The sequence below is a fragment of the Nanorana parkeri genome, unplaced genomic scaffold (assembly GCF_000935625.1).
Source record: "Nanorana parkeri isolate BGI_ZX_2015 unplaced genomic scaffold, ASM93562v1 scaffold1688, whole genome shotgun sequence".
Lineage (NCBI taxonomy): Eukaryota > Metazoa > Chordata > Amphibia > Anura > Dicroglossidae > Nanorana > Nanorana parkeri.
In genome coordinates this window covers 191,334-203,237 of record NW_017307956.1, presented here as the reverse complement: position 1 = coordinate 203,237, position 11,904 = coordinate 191,334, and the positions used below count along the sequence as shown (strand labels likewise).

Below are 11,904 nucleotides of genomic sequence, written 5' to 3'. Positions count from 1 at the left end.
GAAGAGACCTCTGGGCTCCTATTGGATGCTGAAGAGACCTCTGGGCTCCTATTGGATGCTGATGAGACCTCTGGGCTCCTATTGGATGCTGAAGAATTCTCTGGGCTCCAGTCGTGTTAGTCGCCTGAATACCTGGGCACTAGGTATGAGCTCAGGAACCTGAGCTCCTCCAAACCTGGAAGGGCCATGGACCTCCCACCCGTGGCTGCACATAAACAAAGGGGCGGGTGCAGTGACATCACTGACCTTATATCACCTTAATGTAATGTACCCAATATAGCCATATAAGGTCAATGATGTCACTGCACCCGCCCCTTTGCTTACATTAAGCTGATTGGGCAGCACAGAAGGAGCTTCCTTTCCGTGTTCGGAAAAGCTCGGGTTCGGACAGGGGCGTCCCCAGGTCGGGTGTCACCTGGTCTCTAGGCCGGGTGACACCCCGCCGTGTAGTCATCTCACGCGTGCACAGTGATGTCATGGCGCATGCGTGGCCATCTGATGGACGCTGGCAGAGAGAGGAGGGGACGTTCACACCTGAGGCATACCTCATCCCGCCGGGTCCCCTCCTCTCTCCTGACACTGTCTGGCTCTCGGTCCATGACCGAGTGCCCGACTTTTTAGACCCCTACAATGGTGGCACATGTGTGCGCGCCGCACCCCCTCGCACCCCTTGTGACGCTACTGGGTTCGGATCTGGTTCGGTCTGAACATGAGCTCATGTCTACTGGGCAGTGACCTCAGGAGAAACTTCAATATAATAATGAAAAATGACCCCCATGGTGATGAGGAAGAACCATGATCAGGAGCCTCAACTGAGAGATTGTGCCATTGCTTCTCCTCCTCGAAACAGCTGGTTGCTGGCGGTCATGCTGATCCGATGGCTTCAATGCTTTCTAAGTCACCGAGCTGGACTACATATGTAGGTTGGGAGTCCCGACTCAGCTCCAGCTTTCTAATCTGCATGCATGTTCTGGGTCCGTGACTCAAAGTATCGAAGCCATTGGATTAACATGACAGCCAGACAGGCGGTATTTTTAGAAGGAGGCGGGCGATGGCAGGTCATGTATTGCTCTGTCATTTGTTTTCCACAACGCCACGCTCCCCTGACGGCACGGAACGAGGCCGGGCTCTGTACGGGTGCATTCCATGAACTTCGCTGAACAGGTTTCCTGCAGACAATGAGCCGGGAGAAGCGCCGCGTCGCGGAGAATTACCGCTGACATTTCTGTCCTCACTTAACGTACGAGCGGATTCCCCACAAGGCAACTTACCCGCACGGCGCCCGGAACTGTATGTTCCGGGCCTTGGTGGCCTTGTGGGAAATCCGGGCCTGTGAGTACCACGTCTTTATGTGTCGCACATGACTGCCACACGTCTACTGGCAATGGAATATAAGAGGCCCTGGATGGTGGGATTGAGGGCGGTGTGTGTGGGTCCCCCCAGCCTGGACAGGAGCTATAGGTACCATCAGTCCAGAAACCGTATATGGGTCCCACCAGCCTGGACAGCCTATATGGGTGTTCTGGGTAGGTGGGCTATGTATGCAGTGTTTTGGATATGCAGTGCTCTGGTAGTCGGTGCTCTGGATATGCAGTGCTCTGGTAGTCGGTGCTCTGGGTAGTCGGTGCTCTGGGTATGCGGTGCTCTGGGTATGCGGTGCTCTGGGTAGTCGGTGCTCTGGTAGTCGGTGCTCTGGGTATGCGGTGCTCTGGGTAGGTGGGCTGGGTAGTCGGTGGCGTGCTCTGGGTAGTTGGTCTCGGTGTGGTGTTGTGACACCCCATGGTGCCGGCTATCTGACTTCAGTGCCTCCACAGTGCGGTGATTGTCCGATTCTCACCTCTGTAACTGAATATTTCTCTTCCAGGCCTGCGATGTCATCATTAAGAACCTTCATATGAAAGACGTGTTCCTCATCGGGGGGGCGGACCGGACTGCACTGAGGTGCTTGTAGTGGGAGGTTCTGAGCTCCATATTCATCAATCACCCCGAAATATTATCTATCGGCTCCACCATACAAAATGACTTCACAGGAGACGCACGGGACTCATCGTAACAAGATCCGCCTCCATAACCCGGATACTAATCATTGTGTCCTGCAAGTTCCCGGGTCTCCTTTGGCTCTGATGGACCGGAATCTCTCTGAACATGGACGGAGAAAACTAAGAGAAAGAAAGGTGACATATGATGACCGGAGATGGGTCACAGGTGGAGGAAAGGCACAAACACCGAGATCACAATACAAAATAACGCCGAGACTTGGGACCATGTGACTCAGCGCTGCCCGGAACATAATGTGGCGGAACAATGAAGTCCCGCTGGACTGATCCACCGCGCTCTTATCAACTGATCCATAGGTATAGCTTGCAGAGTCTGGAGTATCTCACTGGGGGAGGTGGAGCTAAATGGGCCCCATTGTCACAGAGCCTCATCAAGTCTTATGTAAATCTGATCTCCGGCCTTCCCTTCAGTCCTCTATCTGACCTCCGTCCTCCACTTCTAAAGATTAGGCTGCAGGGTTCACCCTTATGCCGGAGCCACACCCCGCAGTACTTGTATTCTGCCACAAGATGTCCTCAGTCTTCCGGGATGAATAACGTCCAGTAGGGATGCACCGATACTGGTATCAGTATCGGTGCCGATACCGAGTATTTGGGTGAGTACTCGTACTCGCCCAAATGCTCCGATACCAAGCACGAGTACTTCCTGTATCAGGAAGCCGGGCAGCGCGTCATTACATGCTGCCCGGTTTCCTGATTGGCCAGGAAACGGCTCCATGCTCTCTGGTCACTTGTGATGAGAGAGCATGGAGCCAACTTACCGGCCAATCAGGAAGCCGGGTAGCGTGCAGTGAAGCCGGCGTCATGCTCCCTCGTCATCTCATGAATCATAATATTAAGAAAGTGACCTTAAAGCATTAGTTTGTATTGCTTTAGAAAAAAATGTGACCTGTCCCTTTAAGAAAAAGTATCGGTAATTGGTATCTGCGAGTACTTGATCAAAAGTATCGGTACTCGGTCTTAAAAAAGTGGCATCAGTGCATCCCTAACGTCCAGCATCAATCAGCTCAGAAGACTGAGGCTGTACTATGAATAAATAAATGGGTGTCATGGCCCCGCCCCCCTAAGGGTTGGATGGAGGTTTGGCCTCAGGGAGGGTGTTGGGTTTTTTGAGTTCTGCATTAATCATTAATACCACCAAGTTCTCAAGAACAAATATACTGATACACGACCCCTATGGAAAAAAAACTAGGTGACAGAATTTGGTGATTATTAAGGTAATGAAATGATTGGTGGTAGGAGTAGGAGGAGCCACCATTATGGGGCCCCTGGGGGACCCGGCGCTGAAGCCAAGGAAGTTCCATCCTTTGTTATGTATTTATAATGTATAATGTATATACATAACGCCGCACAGATCACAATGGAAACATTTATTCAATACATTGTATTAGTGATGTTTGGTTACCGGCGCCGATACTTTTCATGAGAACTACCGGGGTGGCAGCTGGGACCGGGCCCTGGGGCCCCGCCACTGTCCTGGAATCATTGGTCTGTATTGTTTTATAAAAACTGTCACATGACAATAAACAAAAATGTATCAGTACTCGTATCTGCGAGTTCTTGGACCAGTATCAGTACTCGTACTTGCAAAAGTGGTATCGGTGCAGTGGCGTCACAAGGGGGGTGCGGGGGGTGCGGCCCGCACCCGGGTGACACCATTGGAGGGGTGACACCAAAATGACTGGAAGTCATTTTGGTGTCACCCCCCTCTGAAAAGTCGGGCGCTAGATCATGGACCGAACGCTCGACAGTATCAGGAGAGAGGAGGGGACCCGGCGGCATACCTTATCCCCGCCGGGTGACTGACCCCTCCTCTCTCTGCCGGCGTCCATCACCAAGATGGCCGCCGGCAGGTATCAGAAGATCGCCGTGGTGACAGTCACGCGCATGCGCACTGTCGTCTCGGCGAGGTGACACCCGGTAACCGCTCCGGCTGTCACCCAGCCTCTGCACGCCCCTGTATCGGTGCATCCCGAATATATTTATATACAAATGTTAAATTATAACAGGGATGCAGAAATCCCGGGAGCCCCGTGTGCTCCTTACACATGACAACCGCCTCGAAGTCCGCGTTCACGCCAGACGCAGTGCGGCCGGCTCACTATGTTGTGGGGCAGGAGGAGGCGTGGCTGTCCATTGAAGTGAATGACGCCCTCCAGGCACAATGCAATCGGCCGCACGGGAAGATGTGCCTGTGGTCCGGTCCGGTCCGAACAAAATGCTGCAAGCACTATTATGTTCAGACCGGACCGCAGGCATAATGTTCCTCGTGTTCCAGTTCCAGATTGCATTGTGGCTGGAGGGCGTGGCTACGGTGCCATTCACTTCAATGGACAGCCACGCCCCCCCTCCTGCCCCACAACATAGTGAGCCGGCCGCAATGCGTTCTGGGCAGAATCGGGACGGAACGCACTGCGTCTGGTGTGAACGCGGACTGAGCTCTGGAATCTTTCTCTGGTCCTGGAGCTGGAAAAGTTTCTGTATATGTGGCGAGTGCGGAACTCGGTCTCTGAACATCCCGACATGGTATAGGACGTCACATGTGGTGCGGATGACGATGACATCTTTAGAAAGCCGATAACTTTCATCTTCACCATTTGTATATCGGCGTGTGACGAGGAATGGACACAACGGATCACGTACATCCTCCATGCACAACGGCCGACCTTTCTATCACTTTATAATAAACTGTTACAAGGTTTCATCCCCTGCGATCTCTTCTACTTCTGTTTCTTCATTTCCTGCTGACAGTTAGTGATGAGCCGACCCCCCCCCCCCCGTGTTCGGTTCTAACTCGAACTTAGAACTCAATGCAAGTCTATGGGGGTAGAACACAGAAAATTACATGTTCCCATTTTGAAGCCTTATATAGTGTGCTGCAGGGACTTAGCTGTGAGACATGATTGGGCAGAGTCATCGTGACTCTGCCCAATCTAGCTCTACATTTGTACTGAGCCCTGATTGGCACAGTCTTGCACCTGACCTCCGGTCAGGTGCAGGACTGTAGCCAATTACCGTTTTCAGACGGCGCAGTGCATTGTGGGATGTGCCGGGGTCGAACAGACCGCGGACATCCCATAATGTTCGGCGTTCGGCGAACGCTAGAACATGCAATGTTCGAGTCGAACCTATGGTCGACTCGAACATGCAGCCCATCCTTACTGACAGTGACAGAGAGCCGAACATCGGAGGAGGAAACCTAAATCATACTACAGGAGATGGTCAGAGACTGCAGACGTGATACAGGAGATGATCAGAGAGTGAAGACATAGTACATGAGATGGTCAGAGAGTGAAGACATAGTACAGGAGATGGTCAGAGACTGCAGACATAGTACAGGAGATGGTCAGAGACTGCAGACATAGTACAGGAGATGGTCAGAGACTGCAGACATACTACAGGAGATGGTCAGAGACTGCAGGCATACTACAGGAGAGATGGTCAGAGACTGCAGACATAGTACAGGAGATGGTCAGAGACTGCAGACATGGTACAGGAGATGGTCAGAGACGGCAGACATAGTACAGGAGATGGTCAGAGACGGCAGACATAGTACAGGAGATGGTCAAAGACTGGAGACATAGTACAGAAGATGGTCAGAGACTGCAGACATACCACAGGAGATGGTCAGAGACTGCAGGCATACTACAGGAGATGGTCAGAGACTGCAGACATACTACAGGAGAGAGTCAGAGACTGCAGACATACTACAGGAGAGAGTCAGAGACTGCAGACATACTACAGGAGAGAGTCAGAGACTGCAGACATACTACAGGAGAGAGTCAGAGACTGCAGACATACTACAGGAGAGAGTCAGAGACTGCAGACATACTACAGGAGAGAGTCAGAGACTGCAGACATACTACAGGAGAGAGTCAGAGACTGCAGACATACTACAGGAGAGAGTCAGAGACTGCAGACATACTACAGGAGAGAGTCAGAGACTGCAGACATACTACAGGAGAGAGTCAGAGACTGCAGACATACTACAGGAGAGAGTCAGAGACTGCAGACATACTACAGGAGAGAGTCAGAGACTGCAGACATACTACAGGAGAGAGTCAGAGACTGCAGACATACTACAGGAGAGAGTCAGAGACTGCAGACATACTACAGGAGAGAGTCAGAGACTGCAGACATACTACAGGAGAGAGTCAGAGACTGCAGACATACTACAGGAGAGAGTCAGAGACTGCAGACATACTACAGGAGAGAGTCAGAGACTGCAGACATACTACAGGAGAGAGTCAGAGACTGCAGACATACTACAGGAGAGAGTCAGAGACTGCAGACATACTACAGGAGAGAGTCAGAGACTGCAGACATACTACAGGAGAGAGTCAGAGACTGCAGACATACTACAGGAGAGAGTCAGAGACTGCAGACATACTACAGGAGATGGTCAGAGACCTCAGACATACTTCAGGAGATGGTCAGAGGGCCCCGTGTCCCTGGACATGAAAAGGTTAAGGAGTGTATGATGGCTCTGCAGCTGTGTCCGGGTATTATTGGATTAGGTGCCGGGGGGAGGGGCGGGGGATGGGTTGTGTTTTGGGATTTCCAGTTCAGAGATTCTGAATGGTGATAAAGTCGTCTCGTTCCATCCCGGCTCCTCTCCTATAAGCTGCTGATCCCTCCATTGAGTGTCAGTGACGGGGGCCCCGGGGCCCATTGTACTGGTCTGGTGACGTCACTCACCCAACGTCTGCACCGTCAGTGGAGTGTGATCAGAGTGCGGCCATCACAACATCCGCGCCACTCACAGACACAAGACGTTCTGTTGGGAGAGTCAGAGACGTATTCTGCGCAAAGCTCTAGAAGGACGATTCGTAGGGTTCATGTCGCCGGGCTATGCAGGCGGGTTGTACAAAAGGCAATGATGATGATTCATAGGACCCAAATGTCCCTCATTGCAGGGACTGTCTGTTATTTGTAACACAGCCCATAGACACCTCCCCCCTCCTGTTTCTCTGACTGATGTCATATGTAGAATGAAGGTCTCACCTTCCATGTACATGAGAATGAGATATAAAGACAATGAAACATAATATCGTTACATTGTATTCACTTAGTGACAGATGCAGATTACCTGCAGCTACAAGTGGATACATGTTGACAGCCAGCAATTGCCGGTGTTCTGTCGAAAGCTCCAACTCGTCCAGATCTCCGACCGGTGATGTCACGTCCGGTGAGTCGCCAGTAGGAGAATTAGACCAGAGGGCGGTGGTGCGCGGGCGCCAGCCGTGCCGCTATCAGAATCCTCATCGAGTTATAGAACTCCTGTCACTGCGCCTGCGCGGCTTCACAATCCCCATCAAGTTCTCCGACCCCCGGCAGCGCTCAATTACCAGCAGAATCAACTCCTCCACATAACGTTAGTGCGCCCGCGTGCCCATGCGATGGCACAACATGCTAAGAGATGACATGTTTTGCCATCGGATGGGCAGGCGCACTGATGGGGGGGGGGGGAGTCGGAGAACTTGATGGGGATTGTGAAGCCGTGCAGGCGCAGTGACAGGAGCTCGCTAACTCGATGGCAGCGGCACAGCTGGAGCACGCGCACTGGCACCATCTGGTCTATATCTGCTACTGGCGAGTCGCCGGATGTGATACCACCAGTCGGTGATCTGGACAGGTCGAAGATTTCGACAGAAAACCGGCAATAGGGACAAAGGTTTTTACGATCAGTCGCTTACTGTGCATTCAAAATCCTCAAGTGGTTAATTCATCATATGGGGACAGGAAGTGCCTGAACAAGGACCATTCATGGCAGGATCCCCAGGGATTATTTTATTATATTATATTAAAAACAACTTTTGAAATGACATTAACATGTTGCAGCTCCCGTCAGGTTTTAGTGATTGGGTTTGTGTCTAACTTAAAGAGAAACTGAACTCTGGAAGCCCCCAAAAAGCCAAGCAGAGGGCAGAGAACTGCTCATCGGTATTTCCCGTGGTCTTCCTGCAGCTGATCTTTCCACATTACTGACATACCGACCTCATTCTGCACTGTGTCTCTGTATGGAGGCGGCCATCTTGGTAGAGGCGGGGCTTTGCTTCCTCATGTTAGAGCTTCCCTCCTGATGACTAAAGAGGTGGAGGAAGCACAGATCCACAGAATGGAGGAAGGAGAAGCAGGGAGATCCTTGCACTGCAGGTCCTCATGTACGGCTTCCTCTCCAGCAAGGAGAACACTGAGCGGCACAGCAGTGACATCACCAAATCTCACCCCAAATCTGGTGAGTCCAGCAGTCAGATGATTTCATACTGCAAATATACAGCTATGAGGATACAGAACAGGAGCGCGTAGGTACAGGAAGTGCTCTGATATTAGGAGTGCCTAGGCACAGGGAGTGCACTAATATCAGGAGCGCATAGGCACAGGAAGTGCTCTGATGTCAGGAGTGCCTAGGCACAGGAAGTGCTCTGATATCAGGAATGCCTGGGCACAGGAAGTGCACTGATATCAGGAGTGCCTAGTCACAGGAAGTGCTCTGATATCAGGAGCGCCTAGGCACAGGAAGTGCTCTGATATCAGGAGTGCCTAGGCACAGGAAGTGGTCTGATATCAGGAGTGCCTGGGCACAGGAAGTGCTCTGATATCAGGAGTGCCTGGGCACAGGAAGTGCACTGATATCAGGAGCACGTAGGCACAGGAAGTGCTCTGATATCAGGAGTGCCTGGGCACAGGAAGTGGTCTGATATCAGGAGTGCCTAGGCACAGGAAATGTGATAAAGAACACGCAGACAAATTGCCTTTTTAGTTATTTATATCACAAAATAGCAAAAGTAAGTACACCCCATGGCGTCAAAGGCTGGTATTGCCCCTGCAGCAGAAATGATGTCTTGTAGGCATTGTGTATAGCTGCCTGACGGCCTCTCTCATTAACATTGAACATGTCAAATTCCTCCCATTGAGCGACGTTTGTAGGTTTTTTGAATGAAATGCCCTTTTCAAAATCCCCCTACAAGTTTTCAATGGGTATCACTTCAGGGCTCCGACGAGGGCCGCCCTTGACCTTCTATTTCCTCTTTTTGAGACATTCCTTGGTGGATCTGCTAATGTGCCCGGCGTCATTATTGTGCTGAAAACCTAATTTCCAGTCAACTTTTGGACAGGTGTCCTTCCTTGCCCATTCATTGAGCATGCTTTGACATAAAGCAGAGCGTCCCCGAACTGCAACATCTCTACCACCATGCTTCACAGCAGGCCCGGCGCTACCGCAAGGCAAGCGGCCGCCTGAGGGCGCTGCAGGGTGAGGGCGGAAAAAACAGGGCATTTTGACAAGTACTTGTCAAAATGCCCCAAAGTGTTTGCGCTATTGTTTTTTCTTTCTTCACTTACCTTCGATGTGGGAGAGCAGCGGCGAGTCAGCGCTGGTCCGGTGGGAGGAGCTCCAGGTGGGGGTCCTAATTTAGCTGGCCGGCGACTGCCAGAGGTGCTGCGCGTGTCGGGATTCTCAGGCAGTCGCCGGCCAGCTAAATTAGGACCCCCACCTGGAGCTCCTCCCACCGGACCAGCGCTGACTCGCCGCTGCTCTCCCGGTAGGGTAAGCTGAGGCAAACAATGTCTACTGTCACAGTGACCAACAACTCTATATGTGATCGATCAATCTTCAGCATAAACTTCCAGAAGATCTGGTCTTTTGAGTCACCAGGCGGCCCAACCAAGTACTGATGGGGGGGGGGTCATAATAATCCGGCCACTCAGTGTATGTTTAATGCTGTTTTTGGGCAGCAGAGGCTTTTTCTTGACACCCCTCATGCAGGTTCAGTGGTGCAATCTCTTTCTGATCGTAGATGAATGGACTGTCACTCCAACTGTTGCAAAAGTCGCCGGGACAGCCAATGAAATGTTGGGGTTCTTGGAGACTTCTTTTAGCATCAGACGGTCAAGGGTTACATTTGCTGGGCTGGTCAGACCCGGATGAACTATCAGCTGTTTAAAATCTACACCAATCAAAATCATATTGGTGACCTTTTTAAATCCATTTGCAGACTGATTGGGGGCCCCAACCTTCTTCCTGAGGGCCTTGGAAAGCTCTGTTGATCTCGGCATGATAACATCATACACGTCAATAGCACATAGAGCACCAGACCCAATATATCCAAAGTCTGAATAAGACGGGTTCCCTAAAGAGGTTCTGATCATTGGCAACTATTCTGGAAAACCTCGATTTGAAGTGGTGGTAAATGTGGTAAATAAGTCGAAAAAAGTCAACAATTGCCATGGGGTGTACTTACTTTTTCACATCAGTGTATGCGATGGTCATACGTGGAGAATATACAAATATTGGAATATGTTGATTGACACCTATAGACAATGGAAGCTGTCATTACAGACCTTTGCTCCTGAAAATGCTGGTCACATGGCCAGGATTACCATCAGGGGGTACCGCTGACACCCATTTAAGGGGCCCGGGCCGCTCGGGGGGCCTAGGCCCCCCCCAGCAACACTGAGAGGGGAGGAGGTGGAGGAGGTCGGGGGCCCAGCAGCACTGGTACAGGAACTTAGTAGCACCAGGTAAGGAGCTGCGTTTGTAGGGAAAGGGACCCTGACCAGCCCATCTGAGACCCCGCAGAGCCCACTATAGAGAGTCTCAGATGGACTGTGCAGCATCTATTGTGTGCTCTGCAAGGTCACTCTCAGGTGGGCTCTCCAGGATCTCAGGTGGGTCCTGAGCCCAGTGCGTTACTAAGTCCTGAGTTCAATTAATTTACTGTTCTGCATTGCTGTAAAATGTATTGCTGGGATTTGTAGTCCCCCTGCAACCTGTGCCATTCTGCATTAGAGTGTAAGCTCCTCTGTACAGAGACCGATGTGACTGTGGGGGAGGGGACATTAGAGTGTAAGCTTCTCTGTACAGAGACTGATGTGACTGAGGGGGGACATTAGAGTGTAAGCTCCTCTGTACAGAGACTGATGTGACTGTGGGGGAGGGGACATTAGAGTTGCCCATGGCTGTCATGCTGTTGAATGGCATGGCTCCTGTCTGTCCATCATTTGAAGGGACTGTCCCTCTCTCCTCCTTGTGGTCGGGTCAATGAACCTCTACAAACAAATACTTTAAATACACTTATCATTGTGAGACAAACAAACCATGTGACCGGTGACATCCACCATAACGCTGACCTCAGACGGGCCGAGGTTTGTGCACACAGTCCTGATCCCTCTCATTCACAATCATTCACCGAGACGCCGGGTGTAGACAATTGGGAGTATTTTTGGGAGGTGTCAGTGTCAGGACCACATGACTTTGTCTATTCGTGTCTGTGACACCTGTAAGAGGTCTGAGGCACGAGGCGTGTCCCCTTCAGTCGTGTATGAGGAGAGGACGCGGCTCCTCATGTCTCTGTCCTGATGTCCCTCAATGTTCTCCTCAGGATTCCAGTATTCCGCTTGTTCCGGGTTCTGATGGCTCACGGAACGTGTCGCCCTTTTCTCTGCATTGCGCTCGTTTCTTCCTTATTGCGCGGTAAGTTTATTTTACTAAGAGGTGCAAAACTATATTATTCTTCTTCTTCAGGGTTTATATAGCCAACAGCTCGCCCAGCACCTTACAATATGAAGAGAGGCAGTGCAGTTACATGATTGGGAAGGTGGAATGAAAACACAGGTCCATGTAGTTCAGCGGTTCTCAAACTGTGGGTGGCGACTCACTGTTGAGGGGGTCGCAGCATCCACTTCTGCTGCGGTAGGTGAGAGGCTCCTCAGCCTCCTCCCAGGGCCGGTGCTAGGATTTGTGCCCACACAGGCGAAGTTGCATTTTTGCACCCCCCCCGACCCCCTGTAGCGCTGGGCCTGCTCCCTATCAGCATGTTTTTTTTTTTTCACTTACCTTCGGCGT

General features: G+C 51.3%; 1 protein-coding gene across 1 annotated transcript in view; it reads left to right on the top strand.

Moving 5' to 3' along the window:
* Positions 1-7,540: 7,540 nt before the first annotated feature.
* The window catches only part of LOC108799303 (mucin-2-like), a 57,833-nt gene continuing 53,469 nt past the window's right edge, over positions 7,541-11,904 (top strand). Inside the window, exon 1 of the mRNA XM_018571153.1 lies at positions 7,541-7,716. Coding sequence (XP_018426655.1) covers positions 7,541-7,716 — 176 coding nt within the window. The remainder of the gene's footprint in view (positions 7,717-11,904) is intronic.